Here is a 14975-nt window from a genome sequence, read left to right as displayed (position 1 = left end):
ACCAAAGGGATGATTTCAGGCCTACAGAGCCCTGTCCCTTCTTGTTCAGGTGATTCCTATTCAAATGTCCCTATCCCAGCACCACTAGCCGATTTAGTGATTTTGTTCTCCTTCCCCCACTGCCGGCAACCTGATTCATAATTATCACAGTGGGGAAAAAAAAGAGAGAGAGGGAGGGACAATCTGTCTGCCTTTACCTCCCAGGCAAGGACTGTGTCCACTTCATGAACGTGTCCCCAGTATGAGGCCTGACATACAGTGGGGGGCTCAAAAACTGTAGACAGTGTTGGATATTTACTGTCTTCCATCTGCAATGACCTGAGGACTTATGAAATCAAGGTTCATGGACTCTGGCTGAACTTAAATTGGTAGGTGCTGGTTGGGAAGTTGGGGGACCTCCCCTCTAAGGCTCCTCACTCTGACAACTCCCTGACATTGTAGAGGCCCAAGCCTTGGGATCTTTTTCTAAAGTAACCAGTTATTTTGGTTTTTGTTTTTATACATTGACAGTTTCAGTAGATGTACAGGTACGTATCTATCACTGTGGGTGTCTGATGTGAATCTCAGTGTTTCCTGTGTGTATGTGTGGCTTCCCCGTGTGTGAATCTGTGAGTCACCCCAGGAAAAACTCCAAGGAGCTAACGAGGGGCTTCTGCACATTCAGACACATGCGCAGTGTGACCCAAGTTCCCCAGAATGCAGGGACTGCATGCGTACAAGTCATACCTGAGGGCACAATGTGCTTTGCCCAGCTTGACAACGCTATGAGGGGCTCCATGCTACTTCCATTCTTTTTTTTTTTTTTTAAGATTTTCTTTATCTGACAGAGAGAGACACAGCGAGAGAGGGAACACAAGCAGGGGGAGTGGGAGAGGGAGAAGCAGGCTCCCCACTGAGCGGGGAGCCCGATGCGGGACTCGATCCCAGGACCCTGGGATCATGACCTGAGCCGAAGGCAGACGCTTAATGACTGAGCCACCCAGGCGCCCCTACTTCTAGTCTTTTGCTTTCTTTCTTTTTAAAAGTATTATTAAGTGAACAGGTAAGGTCTCCCACCCACAGGAACTGTGGTGGAACAACTTATTGACCCCCAATATCCCTTCTCCCCAGCTTCTGTGGTATAGGAACTTCTGATATTTGGCTAGGAACATGGCTGCCCAGAATAAAAACTACATTTCCCAGTCTCCTTTGCAACTACAAGTGGCCATGAGACAAAATACTGGTCAATGAAATAGAAACAAGTTTTGAGTTGCACATATTCCTTAAAGGCAAGAGGTATCCTTCCCCTTCCCCTCTCCCTGGTGCCTGGAGCTGATGATGTGGAAATCATGTGGAGAAGGGAGAGCAATAAGATATATGTATGGAGACCGGCCTCTGACACAGAGGGATCACCATACCAGCTCTTGGTGATTACATGAGACTTTACATGAGAAATAAATAAACTACCTTGTTTAAGCCACTATTATTTTGGGCCCCTTTGTTATAGCAGGAAAAACATTACAGTAACTAATAAAGGACAAAGAACAGTCTCATGGGCCCCCAGCTATCAGCTAAGGAATAAAGCCTCATCCTGCCCAACCTCTTCTTTACCCAGCCTCCTATTTCACCCTCACCTACCCAGCCACCGCCCACCCCTCTGGTAATCATCAAGTCCTCCAACACCTCCCAGGTTTCCAGCAAATTTATTGCATAAGTCTCAAAAGTCAATGGCAAGGTGAATAAAATAAAAATGGGCTCAGGGAAGAGGGCCATGGGCACACACAGGGAGGGGCAATGAGTAGGTGAATTAGTTGGAGCAGGGGGATGCCTTTCCTTGGGTGTCACATCTCATCCAACCCGTAGTCTTCCTCGGGAAAGTCCCCCACTGTCACAACCGAGGGCTTGACGAAGGCGCCGTACTTGGCCTGGCATTCGAAGTAGCGTTTCCCATTCACGCTGCAGGGCATGATGGGGGAGGCAGTGGTCAGAAAGGGCCCCAACATGGCTCCCACCCCAGGTGCTCACCCACACACACTTACACGTATAAGCACACATATGCACACGCAGATGCCCAAACGGGATTGCTTATTACCTGCCATCGTTTTTCCCTAGTGGCTCATCATAGCGGACGCCAACCCAGTAGCCAGGCTTGAAATCTGTGAGTCCTGCCCAGGGAGGAAAGCCCAATGAAACCTCTGGATGCAGCTCACCCCAGATTCATTCCCACCCACTGAGTACAAAGCCTATCCTGGCAAAAACCTCTCCTTGCTACCACCCAGGGCTACCTCCATCTCCTGCCCAGACTAATATCGTAGCCCCCTTCACTGGTCTCACTGTTCCTAACCCGGATCCCCTATTTACTCAACACCCCCAGTTGGAGGAGTCTGTAAAAATTTAAAGTAAACAGCACCGCTACCTTGCCCCAAACTCCTCAAAGGCCGCCCATCCCACTGGCATAAAATCCACACTGCTTATGATCAAATGACAAGGGTGCTAAGACTATACAAGGAGGAAAGAACAGTCTTTTCAACAAATAGTCCCGGGACAACTAGATATCCACACACAAGAGAAGAAAGTTGGACTATCTCACGTCACACACACAAATTAACTCAAAATGGGTCTAAGACCATTATGCAAAACGTAACGCTATAAAACTCTTAGAAGAAAATATAGGAGTAAACCTTTATATTGGGCACTGGTTTCTTAGATGTAATACCAAAAACGTAGGCAACAACAAAAAAAAATAAATTGGATTTCATGAAAATTTTAAGATGTTCTGCTTCAAAGGACGCTATCAAGAAAGTAAAAAGACAACCAACCTACAGAATGGGAGGGGAAAAAAAAGAATGGGAGAAAATATTTGCGAATCATATATTTGATGAGAGAATTGTATCTAGAATATATAAAGAATTCTTACAACTTATGGGCTGCATTGTGCCTGCCAAAATTCACATGATGATGTCCTAACCCTCAATACTTCGGAATGTGACTGTATTTGGAGACAGGGCCTTTAAAAAGGTGATTAGGTTAAAGTGAAGCCATTAGGGTGGGATATAATCCAATCTGATTGGTGTCTTTATAAGAGGAGGAAATCTGGACACCCAAAGAGACACCGGGGATGTGCCCCCACACAGAGGGAAGACCACGTGAGGCCCCAGCAAGAAGGCAGCCATCTCAAGCCAAGCAGGCCTCAGAAGAAACTAAACCTGCCAAGGCCTTGATCTTGGGACTGCCAACTTCCGAAACACAGAGAAATACATTTTTGTCATTTAAGCCATCCGGTGTGTGATTCCTTGGTTAAGGTGGCCCCAGAAAACTAATACACAACTCAACAACAACAACTAAACAACCCAGTTAAAAAATGGGCGAAGGATCTGAATAGACAGTTCTCTAAGTAAGATACACAAATGGCTCATGGAAAGATGGTCAATCTCATTCGCCATCAGGAATGCAAATCAAACCCACAATGCTGTCCCACGTCGTACCCACTAAAATGGCTGTAATTAAAAAGACAGATAATAAGTGTGTTGGCGAGGATGCGGGGAAGCTGGAGCCCTCATACGCCGCTGGTGCGCCCATGACATGGCGCGGCTCCTCCAAAGTTAAACAGAGTGACCATGTGGCCCAGCAACGCCACTCCTACGTGCAGAAACATGAAAACCCGTGTCTACACAAAAACTCATACAAGAATGTCCACAGCAGTATTATTCGTAACAGACAAGAAGTGGAAAGGACCCAAACATCCATCAACTGATGAACGAGTCCGTAAAATGGGGTGTAGCCAATCAACGCGGCATCAGTCGGCCATAAAGAGAAACAAAGCACCGACTCGTATTACAACACGGATGAACCTCGAGAACTCAGTGAAACGAGCCAGTCACGGAAGACCACGTCTTACAGGATTCCAGTTATACGAAACATCCAAAACAGTCTCTGTCTACAGAGACAACATTGATTAGTGGCTGCCCAGGACTGGGGGGGTCGAGGTTTCAGAAATGGGGAGTGGCTGCTAACGCTTACAGAGTTTCTTTCTGGGGAGATGAGAATGTTCTCAAATTGACTGTGGTGATGGCTGCACAGTTCTGTGAACATACTTAAGACCAATGAACTGTATGCTTGAAGTTTTATGGTATCTGAATTATAGCTCAATAAAGCTGTTATAAAAAAACAACCCAGGTGCCTGGGTGGCTCAGTCATTAAGCGTCTGCCTTCAGCTCAGGTCATGATCCCGGGGTCCTGGGATCGAGTCCCACGTTCGGGCTCCTGCTCAGCGTGAAGCCTGCTTCTCCCTCTGCCCCTCCCCCTGCTCGTGCTCGCTCGCTCTAATAAATAAGTAAAATCTTTAGAACAACAACAACACCCAACTGCTCTCCACTGTCTTTGAGGCCCTGCATGGTCCGGCCTCACTCCTGCCCGGACCTTACCTCTTACCCCTCCCCTCATTTTCTTCCCAAGAGCCATGAGCCTCCCTCCCTAACTCCCTTCCTGGGCCTCAGACAGGCCCAGCCTGTTCTCGCTCCCGGCCTTTGCACTCCCCGTGCCCTCTGGCTGGAGCACCCTTTCCTTCATGCAGTCCTTCCCCTAGGAAGCCTCCGGGATCCCTCTCGAGGACGGGTCTGGTGCTGCCTCTCAGCTCCCACAGGCCCCCGAAGCTTCCCTCCTCCCCGCCCCCATCACCTCGGCCCGTGCCTTCCCCATCTCAGCTCTGACACTGGCGCCCTGTGCGTTCACCTCTGAACTGACCCCTCCGGCCTCCGTCTCCTCCATCACGACGCACGCTGTTCTGCCTCCACATCCCACTGCCCTGCATGAACACTCTGGGCTGTCACTGTCATTGCTGGGCCTGTCTCTCCTGCTGGACTGGGATCTCCCTGAGGGCTGGGTCGCCAGCACTGCCCACCTCCGGGCCGAGCAGAAAGCCTCCGTGGGCCACATACCTACATACATGACGGTGCCCCGGCGAGGGAGCTGCCCCGGCGCCCGCACTTCACAGCGGCTGCCCACGGGGATGGCGCTGGCCTGGCTCTTCTCCTCGTTCAGGCGCTGGCTGGTCTCGGCCTCCTGCTGTGCCCGCTCCTCTTCGTTGTAACGGCCTAGCTTGCTGCGCTTCAGGAAGGAGCGGACTGAGTCTGAGGGTGGGGTGGGGGACAAGGCTTAGACATGGTTTCCCTGGTGTGGCCTCTGGCCTAAGGGGATCACCTTCCACCCGTACAGGGCCAACATGCAGAGAGAAACTCTTCTGGGAGTTGGAGGGCTGCCACCCAAGCCCCGAGTCTCCCACTACAGCCCTGACTTCTCCCCAGGACTCCTGGGGCCTCTCCACAATCCAGAAACTAAAAGGAAGGTGCCTGCCTCCAGTCTTCCCATTACCCCATCTTCCTACATCCCTTCAGTATCATATTCCCTCCATCCAGCCTCTCTTCATCTTACTCACTACACATTCGGATCTGTTTTGCTCATGCCCCCAGGGGACCCTAACTACCCCCCCACCCCAGACTTCCCTCTCATGCCCCCGTCTGCTGGCCCACGCTCCCTCACACCTCCCAGCCCTGACTCACACCCCACACCCTGTGCCCCTCCAAGCCCTATCTGTCCACACACCAACCTCATCCCATGCCCTCCACTTGCCATGTCTGTCTGTCCCCACTGCCCACACCACCAACCTCCCCACAGTGTCCCTGTCTGCCCCCGACCTCTGTCCACCCGCACAGATGCCTTCTGGCCCCCACAGGCCCCCATCCATCCCTCTGTGCCTGTACCTTGCCTCTGGTCATAGGCTTCTTGTGAGATCTGGTATTTCTCCACCTTGGACACATCCTCATACTCCCCAAGGTGGGCACCACTGTGGTCAATGACCTGTAGTGAGGGGAGGGAGGTCAGTGGGGAGCAGGGCCTGGCCTGGGAGGCTTGGGATGCTGGGGGCTGCACGTTACAGCATTCCCTGGATTTAAGTCTCTCCATCTAGGAAAGGCCACATTCCTCTACCCTCACCTTTACCCAGGCCTTCTCTCCTCTCCGGAGCCTAGCAGAAGGGATGAGGACAGGTGGCCACACTGGCCATTTCCCCTTCCTCACCCCCATCCAAGCCCTCAGAGGCTGGATCTGCCCCCAGACAATCGCCACATGCTGCCGCCATCACCACTGATGGTCCCCAAGTCACTGGAACTGAAGGGTAGAGCTCAGGTCTTGCTCATGAGACTTTTGGGCAGTACATCTGCCCTCTTTGGATATCTGGGACCCTCCTAAGCTGGCCCCAACCTCCAGACCAGGAAGCATCTCTTCCTGTCCCACCCCCCAATATTCATTCACTCACTGTTGCTAAGCTCTTCCATGGCGCCCAGCTGGGCTGGGTGCTGGGTGCTAGGGACACAAGGAGTGCTCATTCTGCTGGGAGACCGACCCTAAACAAACACATCTATTAAACACCAGACGAGGGGCGCCTGGGTGGCTCAGTTGGTTAAGCGACTGCCTTCGGCTCAGGTCATGATCCTGGAGTCTCGGGATCAAGTCCCGCATCGGGCTCCCTGCTCAGCAGGGAGTCTGCTTCTCCCTCTGACCATCCCCTCTCTCATGTGTGCTCTCTCTCACTCATTCTCTCTCAAATAAATAAAATCTTAAAAAAAAAAAAAAAAAAAAACACCAGTCGATGACAAGGTTCTACATATATAAGTACCACAAAGAGGCTTAGGAGCATGAAGGGTGGTCAGAGAAGATTTCTTTTTTTTTTCTTTTTAAAATTTTATTTATTTATTTGACAGAGAGAGACAGCGAGAGAGGGAACACAAGCAGGGGGAGAGGGAGAGGGAGAAGCAGGCTTCCCGCTGAGCAGGGAGCCCGATGGGGGGCTCGATCCCAGGACCCTGGGATCATGACCTGAGCCGAAGGCAGACGCTTAATGACTGAGCCACCCAGGTGCCCCCAGAGAAGGTTTCTGAAAGGAGGGGATGCCTGAGCCAAGGTCTAAAGGCTGAGAAGGAACGACAGGCACCAAATCTCGGGTGCAGGAATGTCCTTAGCCCTTTTCAGGAACAGCAGGGACGCCATGGCGGCTGGAGTGGAGAGCCAGGGGAGGCTGGGAGACACAACAGATCACTGCAGACTTTGGCTTTTACCCAGACTGAGCTGCAGCCAGGGAGGCTCTGAGCCAGGAGCACCCTGACCTGACTCAGGGCCTCACAGCCTCCTTCTGGCTGCAGGTGGGGAGCAGACTGCAGGACCCCCCCCTCCCCCGGGAAGGGCTGCTGTGGAGTCCAGGAGTGAGATGGAGGCTGGGACAGGGCAGGCGCAGTGGGGGAGAAGAGCGTAGACTCCAGATAGATTCCGGAGGTGGAGTCCACAGGGTTTGCAGACAGACTGGATATAGGTGAGAGGGAAAGACAGGGGTCAGCAAAGACCCTCAGGTGTTTGGCCTGAGCCACTGGGCTAACACAGCAAAACAGAAACGGCCCTTTTCTCTGGCCAGGATCACTAAGAATTTCTACTTTCTGTATTAAGGATCTTGTAAATTTGAGGTGGCTATTATTTTAGGCAACAAATATAGGTTAATATATTTTATATACATACTCAAAAATTGTTTTTAAGTAATCTCTGTGCCTAACATGGGGCTTGAACTCATGACCCTGAGACCAAGAGTCACATGTTCTACCGACCGAGCCAGTCAGGCGCTTCAAATACAGGGAATATTTATAAACAGGAAAAGAATTTAAAATGAAAAAAAATTCCCCAGAGGCTCCACCTCTAGGAAACCTTCCTCAACTGACCTCAGAAGTGAGAGGCCTGTCTACACCTGAATCCATGTGTGAAAACCTCCTGTTTGAGGATGCCACGACCCGTGCGTGGCCCACCAGCATCTGGGGCTGAGGTTGCCCACTTGTCAGCCCGAAGTCTCAGTCCTGGGGGCCCAGCACTATCCTGACCCACGCCCACTATGATCCAGGCCCCACTGCACCACCTGGACTATGGAAGAAGCCGCCTCCCCGGTCTCCCTACTCCTCTGGTCTTCTGCAGTCTGCTCTCCACACACAGTCAAAGGGAGGCTGTGAACACCTGAGCCAGACCAGGACTCTCCTGGCTCAGAGGCCTCCCCTGGCTCCCACTTCTGTCCACCAGAGGAGAGGCCACTCCTCAGTCCCTGTACTTAACTGTGCTCCCTTCCACCTCAGTGTCTGCACATGCTGTGCCCTTCTCCGGGAGTATTCTTTTCCTTTCCTCAGTTAACTCTTCCTATTTTCCAGGTCTCTGCTCAGGCATCACCTCTTCCAGGAAGTCCTCCCAGACCTCACTGATAGGTCAGGTTCCCCCAATATCAGCTCTCCCAGCTCTGTGAGCTCTTCCTATATGGCTCTCGTGTCTCTGACATTTCATATTTGTTCCTGTGAATGTTTAGCTAACATCTACCTCGCACACTGGACAGAGCTAAAACAGACCTCGTCAGACCTGGCTCACAGCTATAGCCCCGGCATAACACGGATGCTCAATGAACACTTAAGAGGTAACAAAGAACCAGTTCTCTGAGCACAGTGACTTCCAGAGTCATGCAGATTGAGGCGAAAATTCTAACTATAGTTCATCCTTAGGAAAATAAATTCCATCCTGAAGCTAAGTTTTATCTTGTGCAAAATGGGGTTAATCACACCATCTTCCAAGTCTTATTTTACGGATTCAGGTCAGTATCCAACAATGATTCACTGAGCATCTTCTCCGTACTATACCAGGTGCTGGGGGAAATGCACAGTATGTCACTGGGTGCTAGGAGCTAAGGACAAAAACCAAGTAAAGTGGAAAAGAGAGGAGATTTAAATTTTATACTGAGGTCAGTGAAGGCTTCACACCGTCCAAGTGTGTGAGGAAGGGTGGAGTGAGCCATGTGAAGCCATATAAAAAAGAACCATGCAGGCTTAGGGTATATAGCACTTGCAAAAGCCCTGAGGTGGAGGTCACCTGGGATGCTGGGATATCTGAAGAGTAAGGGGCGGGGGGGGGGGCAGGGGGGACAGAGAGGATGATGTGAGTTGATGCATGCAGAGGTCCTCTGTGTTCCAACTTCTTCCAACGCATCCAAGTCTCATCACTCACCCTGACCCACCTCAAACTATGCCTCTGTACCCTGTTCCCTCCACCTGGCATGCTCCTCCCACCCCTTATCCTAAGTTGCCCTTTCCTCATCCTTCGGGTCTCAGCTCAGGCATCCCACCCCTCAGGAAGCCTCTTCCGATACTTCCAGGAGTCAGGTAGGTACCTCTCTGAGGGCCCCCAATTCCCTGGGCTTTTCCCAGCCCAGTTCAGACTACTCTGGCTGTCACTGTCCAGTGATGGCTCTGTCTCTCTCCCTGCTGGACTGGGGGCTCCATGAGAGGAGGGCCTATCTTGGTTATCACACAGAACAACGTACAGCAAGTACTTGTTCAATAAATAAATGAATGGAGGGGAGGTCTCACGTGGATGCGGCAGCCGTCGTCTACGGGGTACGAGCCCAGCAGTGCATCCTCCTGATCCAGCTTGCTGTAGAACTTGTCGTCAGGTCCATACAGCTCCAGTTCCATGCAAGAAGCAGGACTGCCCACCACCAGCTCTAGTTTACACTGCGCGGGGAGCAGCCGGTGGAAGGCTGTTAGCGGCCCCACCCTCTGCCCTGAGGCTCCACCCCTTGTTTTCTTTTTTTAAGGTATGTACTTGCAAATTTATATATTTTTATATTTTTTAAAGTAAACCCTACGCCCAACGCGGTACTCGAACTCACGAACGGAGATCAAGAATCGCAAACTCTACCAGGGGAGCCAGGCGCCCCTAAGCTCCACCCCTTGTAACAACCATCATCCCATCCTTGCTCCTCCAAGAAACCCACCATTTAGGACCCACCTGGTTATCCCTGGCCACGCCCTATGCAACCTCTGATTTCCCCTGGCTTCGCCCCCAATTTCTGGAACCTCAGGTTCCCTCTAGCCCCGCCCCTCCGGGGCCCAGTCCCCAATCTGTTCAACCTTGGTTGATCCCCGCCCCTCCCCGCGTTCGGGGAGCCCCTCCATTTCTCCTTTGCCCCGCCCCCTCAAACGCTACGCCCCGCCCTCCGGACCCCGCCCCCACGGCCACACCTTGAACTCAGCGATGGTGAGGCTGCGACTGTACCGCTTTTCAGAGCGGAAGCTGTTGAGAGAGCTGCTGATGAAAATGGTCACTGTGGGCGCCGACAAGCCCGTCACCTCCATCTCGCCACACCCTGCCGGGGTCCGCAGCCCGGTCAGTCTCCTCACACCAGCTCCGCAGCCGCCGCCGCCGCTTCTGGGATATCAGCCCCTCCCTCTGCTCCCGACCTGGCCAATCCATGCTCTCCCGCAAACAGGGTCCGCCAATCGCCGCCGTATCTTTTCCACGCCAGGAAGCGGGCTCTCCCGTACTCGTGGGTAGGCCCAGCCAATCCTGACAGGTCTTCCATGGTGCCTTGTTCTTCCAATAGCCGCCCGGGAAACTGCCCGGGCGAGCGAAGGCTGAAGCCCACAGGAAGGACTGGCAAGAGTTACCTCGTCCGCGCATGTGCAGCCAGCAAAAAGCAATGGCTTCATTTATGCTCTCGGCCTTGCATATTACGTAAAGCATCGTATCCCTGGCTCTCGTACCATGCTATTCAACAAACGGGGGAAGCGAGGCTCAGAAGTTGGAGCCAATTACCGCAGGATATCAAAAAAACTGAAGCAAGTTATTAATCGAACCTCGGCGCAGAGCCAAGCACAAAGCCCCAGGGGGGCAGTGTGTGTGCGTAGCTCCGCCCCTCCCTTGGCGAAGCAACTAGGCTTGACCCTTCCCGCGACCGGTCGCGCGGCGGAGCAAGTGCGGAAGGCTCGCTTGGCGGGCAGTGCGTAGCTATGGAACCAGACGGTACCTACGAGCCGGGTTTCGTGGGTATTCGATTCTGCCAGGAATGGTGAGCCTGGGCCTGCGAGTGTGTAAGGGAAGCAAGTAATGGCCCCAGGACTGACCTCTGACTTCTCCCTCCCACAGTAACAACATGCTTTACCCCAAGGAGGACAAGGAGAACCGCATTCTGCTCTACGCGGTGAGCACGAGTCTGCGGAGTGCCCGGGTCTTCCCAGAACGGTCCACCTGTTCCCAGTGTGGCCCCAACCTACTCCACGTGACCCTTACTCCTTTTTACGCCTCCTACGCCTTTTGGTCTCGCCTCCTATCCCCCGAGTGAACCCTACTCTCTTGTCTTGCCCATCCCCGAAGTGATTCTCAATATACCCCGTTATCCCAACTTCGAGACTCCATGCTCTAGTCATTCCCTCCAGGGAAGACCCAGCCTTCCCTTCCAGTCGCTTCCCGGATCTCTCCATGACCCCCTCCCCGCCACACTCGCCCTCTCGTAGTGCCGGAATTGTGATTACCAGCAGGAAGCCGACAACAGCTGCATCTACGTCAACAAGATCACGCACGAAGTGGAGTGAGTGGCAGCACTAGAGCCGGGGGACGGGGTTGTTGGCTTGGGAAAGGCCTGGTCTGGGCATAATTATTCGCCTTCTATTCCCTCAGCGAACTGACCCAGATCATCGCTGACGTGTCCCAGGACCCCACGTTGCCGCGGACCGAGGACCACCCGTGCCAAAAGTGAGAGCGCGCTGTTGGTATTGGGGATGGAGAGTGGCTCGTCCTCACTGGGTGAAGGGAGGAGGGAAGGGTATGGTTGGCTGAGTGGCTGACTGTCCTCCCAGGTGTGGCCACAAGGAGGCGGTGTTTTTCCAGTCACATAGTGCCCGGGCCGAGGTGAGCGGCAGGAGGAAGGCTTTCTGCGTGTCCCAGGGTTGGTCCTCCCCGGGGGCAGGGATACCAGTATTGGGGGGGACCCTTACCACTGGGGAAGGCCCCTTTGCCTATTATCTTGGGGTGCGGCTCTGCTGGATGGAGGTGGTGTGTCGTACACATCCATGGGGTGCAGGCCCTTCCTAACCGTGCACCCTTTCTGGCAGGACGCCATGCGCTTGTACTACGTGTGCACGGCCCCACACTGTGGCCACCGCTGGACCGAGTGAACTGTCCTCTCCTATGTGTAATAAATTCTGTGTTTTGTGCGTGCATTTCGTGCGTTTATTTGCCTCCCGTGGGTTGTGTGGGATGCACATTCTCAAGCAGCGCGATGTAGGGTGCGGTGCTGCACGTAGGCGTCCGGCCTCGAGCAGGTGAAGCCACAGTCCTCACACACATGCAGCTTCTCACGGCGCTCACGATAAGCGTAGCTGGCCGGCTGCCCGTGCACCTTGGCAAGATGAGCTTCCAGTGAGCAGCGCTGTGTAAATGCTTTCCCGCAAGCTCCACAGCGGAATGGCCGGATCCCTGTGCAGAAGGGCGGGGGGGGGGTGGGGGGGGTGGGGGGGGTGGAGGACAGACAGGGCAATGGCCTCCAAACCAAAGCCTCTCCACCTTGCCCTCCATGAGCATTCCTGCATTCCTGCTCCGAGGTGTCCATACTCTGCCTGTGTCCCACCATGTGCTACCTCCACCCAGTGCAAACGTGGGCCAGACGCCTGTGTTCCCCACCTGCTCATCAGGATATTCCTTCCCCAGGAGGAGGAGGGAGGCTTTTCCTTGCACCCTTCCGTCTAGGACCTGAATCCTGTAGCCACTACTGTCTTCACGCTGCAGCCCTCAGCAGGCCTCCACCCTGGCACCACCTTAGCACCCACTGGCTGGGGGCTTAAGTAGGAGGTGTTCCAAGCCGCCTGATGGCTGAGTCTTCACCCCATGAACACAAACGCTGGAACATCCTGGGCACCTCTCTCCCATTTCATTCCAGACTTCCCTGGGGCCCAGCCGCCCTGCCCTGCCCCTCCTCACCGGTGTGAGTCCTCATGTGGCGCTTGAGGTCGAAGGCATCGTGAAAGCCCTTACCACAACAGTGGCACACGTGACGGCGCGCGGGGCTGTGGCACTTGAGGTGTTGCGTCAGCATGCGCTGCAGAGGGAAGGCCTTGGGGCAGAGTGGGCAGCTGAGTGTCCCCGGGCCCCTGGGACTGGAGGCCGGCCTGCCCTGCATGTGCTGTGGGAGGGACATGGGAGTTAGACCCCCCGGCCGGAGCAAATGGAATACCTAGAACCAGGAACCAAGGAGGGCTGGGAAGGCTGCTATTCGTGTGTGCGAAGGCCTTCCCTGACCCTTCCCTGGCCTTGCCTTTACCTTGCTTTATATTTCTCCATAGCACGTCTTCCAACGTAACATAGAATTTTCTTTTTTTTTTTTTTTAAGATTTTATTTATTTATTTGACAGAGAGAGAGATAGCGAGAGCAGGAACACAAGCAAAGGGAGTGGGAGAGGGAGAAGCAGGCTTCCTGTGGAGCAGGGAGCCCGACACAGCCTCAATCTCATGACCCTGGGACCATGACCTGAGCCAAAGGCAGATGCTTAACGACTGAGCCACCCAGGCGCCCCGTAACATAGATTTTTCTAATTTTATTGTCTATCCCTGTAGCCCCCACCAGATTTATAAGCTCCAGGAAGGATGGAATTTTTGTCTTATTCCTGGTAAATATCCATTGCCTAGAACACTTCCTGGCTTTGAACAAATACTGAAATGATCCCAGTCACATTTCTATTCCGGCTAGTGCTTTCCTTCTTCCAGGGCATGCACAGCTGAATATCCCTTCTGAGAAACCCCAGTCTCCCCATCCTGCTCCTGTCACCTTTTCTGGTCTGACATAAAGCAAATCGCCAGGGGCGCCTGGGTGGCTCAGTCGTTAAGCATCTGCCTTTGGCTCAGGTCATGGTCCCAGGGTCATGAGATTGAGGCTGTGTCGGGCTCCATGCTCAGCAGGAAGCCTGCTTCTCCCTCTCCCACTCCCCCTGCTTGTGTTCCCTCTCTCGCTGTGTCTCTCTCTGCTAAATAAATAAATAAATAAAACCTTAAAAAAAAAAAAAGGAAATCGCCATCCACTTGGCTTGAATCTTGTTCTGCCCCACTGGACAGAGGGATCTTGGGATAGGAAATGTGACTGCCCACGCTAGGGAAATGGTGCCTGGGATGAAGCCGAACAGTGAGCTCTACTAAGAAAGGAAAGGCATTCCCAGCAGAGAACAATAAGTGGAAAGGTCCTGAGGCTGGAGCAGCATGTGCAATGGACTTGGGAAGTAAGGGGCAGTCAGGTTATGTGGAGGCTGAGAGCGGGCAGGGATGAAACTGAGCAGGGTCTTGTGGTCCAGCTGCAGACTCACCGCTACCCAAGGGTCTCCGAGGCCAGAAGACTGGTGTGCTGGAGGGCCCTGCTGGTTGCTGCAGTCTGAGGAGAGAAGCCAGACGGTGATGCTTTGTGTCTCACCTACCCCTCACCTCCAGGCCCAGTGAGGGGCCCACCTGGGACATAGGCATCTCCCCGGAGCTGATCAGGCAGGTGGCCCCAGTTGGGTGGCTGTGGACGCCGACTCCTGACCAGGAAGGCACGGGGCATCACCTCCAGGAATGGTGAGATGGCCCCACACAGACGACTGCTTCTCCCACCGACAGTCACACCTCAGCCCCAGGATGACTGGAGGGGGAAGGGAGGGAGGGAAGGGGGAGCCCTGGAGGAGACTCATTCTCTCCATGCAAATTTTGTGACCAGCCCAGGGAGCCGACTTCGCTGGCTCCAGTTACCTTTGCCTCGGGACCCGCCATTCCTCCCCCTTCTCCTACACCAGGTTCCTGAGGGCACTCTCCAGCCACCAGAGGCGGCCAAGCGCTAGGACCCCCAAGGACACCAAGGGCAAGATTGAAGCTTAGACAGCTCCTGGGAGTGGGAAAAAGGAAAGACTGCAGGGAGGCTGTCCTCTTAAAGTAGCAGGGCTAAGGACCTGAGAGTCTGTTTGCCAGGCAAATCAGTTACCAACCGGACATCCAACAGCCTGTTTGGTTATTCAAATCACAGCAGCTGTCTGAGGAAGCGGGGGTGAGGAGTGGCTGTGATTGCTTGCTCCAGAGGGTGGAGAGACAGCATGGTGCAGTAGGGAAGGACAAGGGGAGGATATAGGCTATGC

General features: G+C 53.6%; 3 protein-coding genes across 5 annotated transcripts; 1 reads left to right on the top strand and 2 right to left on the bottom strand.

The window, feature by feature from the left end:
* Nucleotides 1–1665: 1665 nt before the first annotated feature.
* On the bottom strand, nucleotides 1666–10282 carry TBCB (tubulin folding cofactor B). Of its 2 annotated transcripts, none has more exons than XM_036068090.2 (6): nucleotides 10071–10282; nucleotides 9417–9560; nucleotides 5739–5835; nucleotides 4917–5108; nucleotides 2072–2144; nucleotides 1666–1935 (listed from the first exon to the last, which is right to left on the bottom strand). In XM_036068090.2, the coding sequence occupies exons 1-6, from the start codon at nucleotides 10182–10184 to the stop codon at nucleotides 1821–1823; spliced, it is 735 nt and encodes a 244-aa protein (XP_035923983.1). In that variant the 5' UTR covers nucleotides 10185–10282; the 3' UTR covers nucleotides 1666–1820. The 2 variants fall into 2 exon arrangements, with proteins under 2 accessions (XP_035923983.1, XP_035923984.1); XM_036068091.2 differs by lacking the exon at nucleotides 10071–10282 and adding an exon at nucleotides 9838–9976.
* Nucleotides 10283–10523: 241 nt separating this feature from the next.
* POLR2I (RNA polymerase II subunit I) lies at nucleotides 10524–12127 on the top strand. 2 transcript variants are annotated; one of them, XM_078063357.1, is made up of 6 exons: nucleotides 10524–10897; nucleotides 10975–11029; nucleotides 11343–11416; nucleotides 11506–11580; nucleotides 11685–11773; nucleotides 11940–12127. In XM_078063357.1, the coding sequence occupies exons 1-6, from the start codon at nucleotides 10839–10841 to the stop codon at nucleotides 12110–12112; spliced, it is 525 nt and encodes a 174-aa protein (XP_077919483.1). In that variant the 5' UTR covers nucleotides 10524–10838; the 3' UTR covers nucleotides 12113–12127. The 2 variants fall into 2 exon arrangements, with proteins under 2 accessions (XP_077919483.1, XP_035923988.1); XM_036068095.2 differs by having other exon boundaries at nucleotides 10533–10897; nucleotides 11685–11736; nucleotides 11940–12047.
* On the bottom strand, nucleotides 12095–14446 carry OVOL3 (ovo like zinc finger 3). The gene is given in 4 exon segments (XM_036068092.2): nucleotides 12095–12303; nucleotides 12805–13006; nucleotides 14178–14282; nucleotides 14285–14446. Coding segments are annotated over 4 exon segments (642 nt in total). The 5' UTR covers nucleotides 14411–14446.
* Between the last annotated feature and the right edge of the window lie 529 nt (nucleotides 14447–14975).

The sequence above is a fragment of the Halichoerus grypus genome, chromosome 15, assembly GCF_964656455.1.
Source record: "Halichoerus grypus chromosome 15, mHalGry1.hap1.1, whole genome shotgun sequence".
Lineage (NCBI taxonomy): Eukaryota > Metazoa > Chordata > Mammalia > Carnivora > Phocidae > Halichoerus > Halichoerus grypus.
Note: the sequence above shows the minus strand (reverse complement) of the source record. Positions and strands in the feature narration are given on the sequence as shown.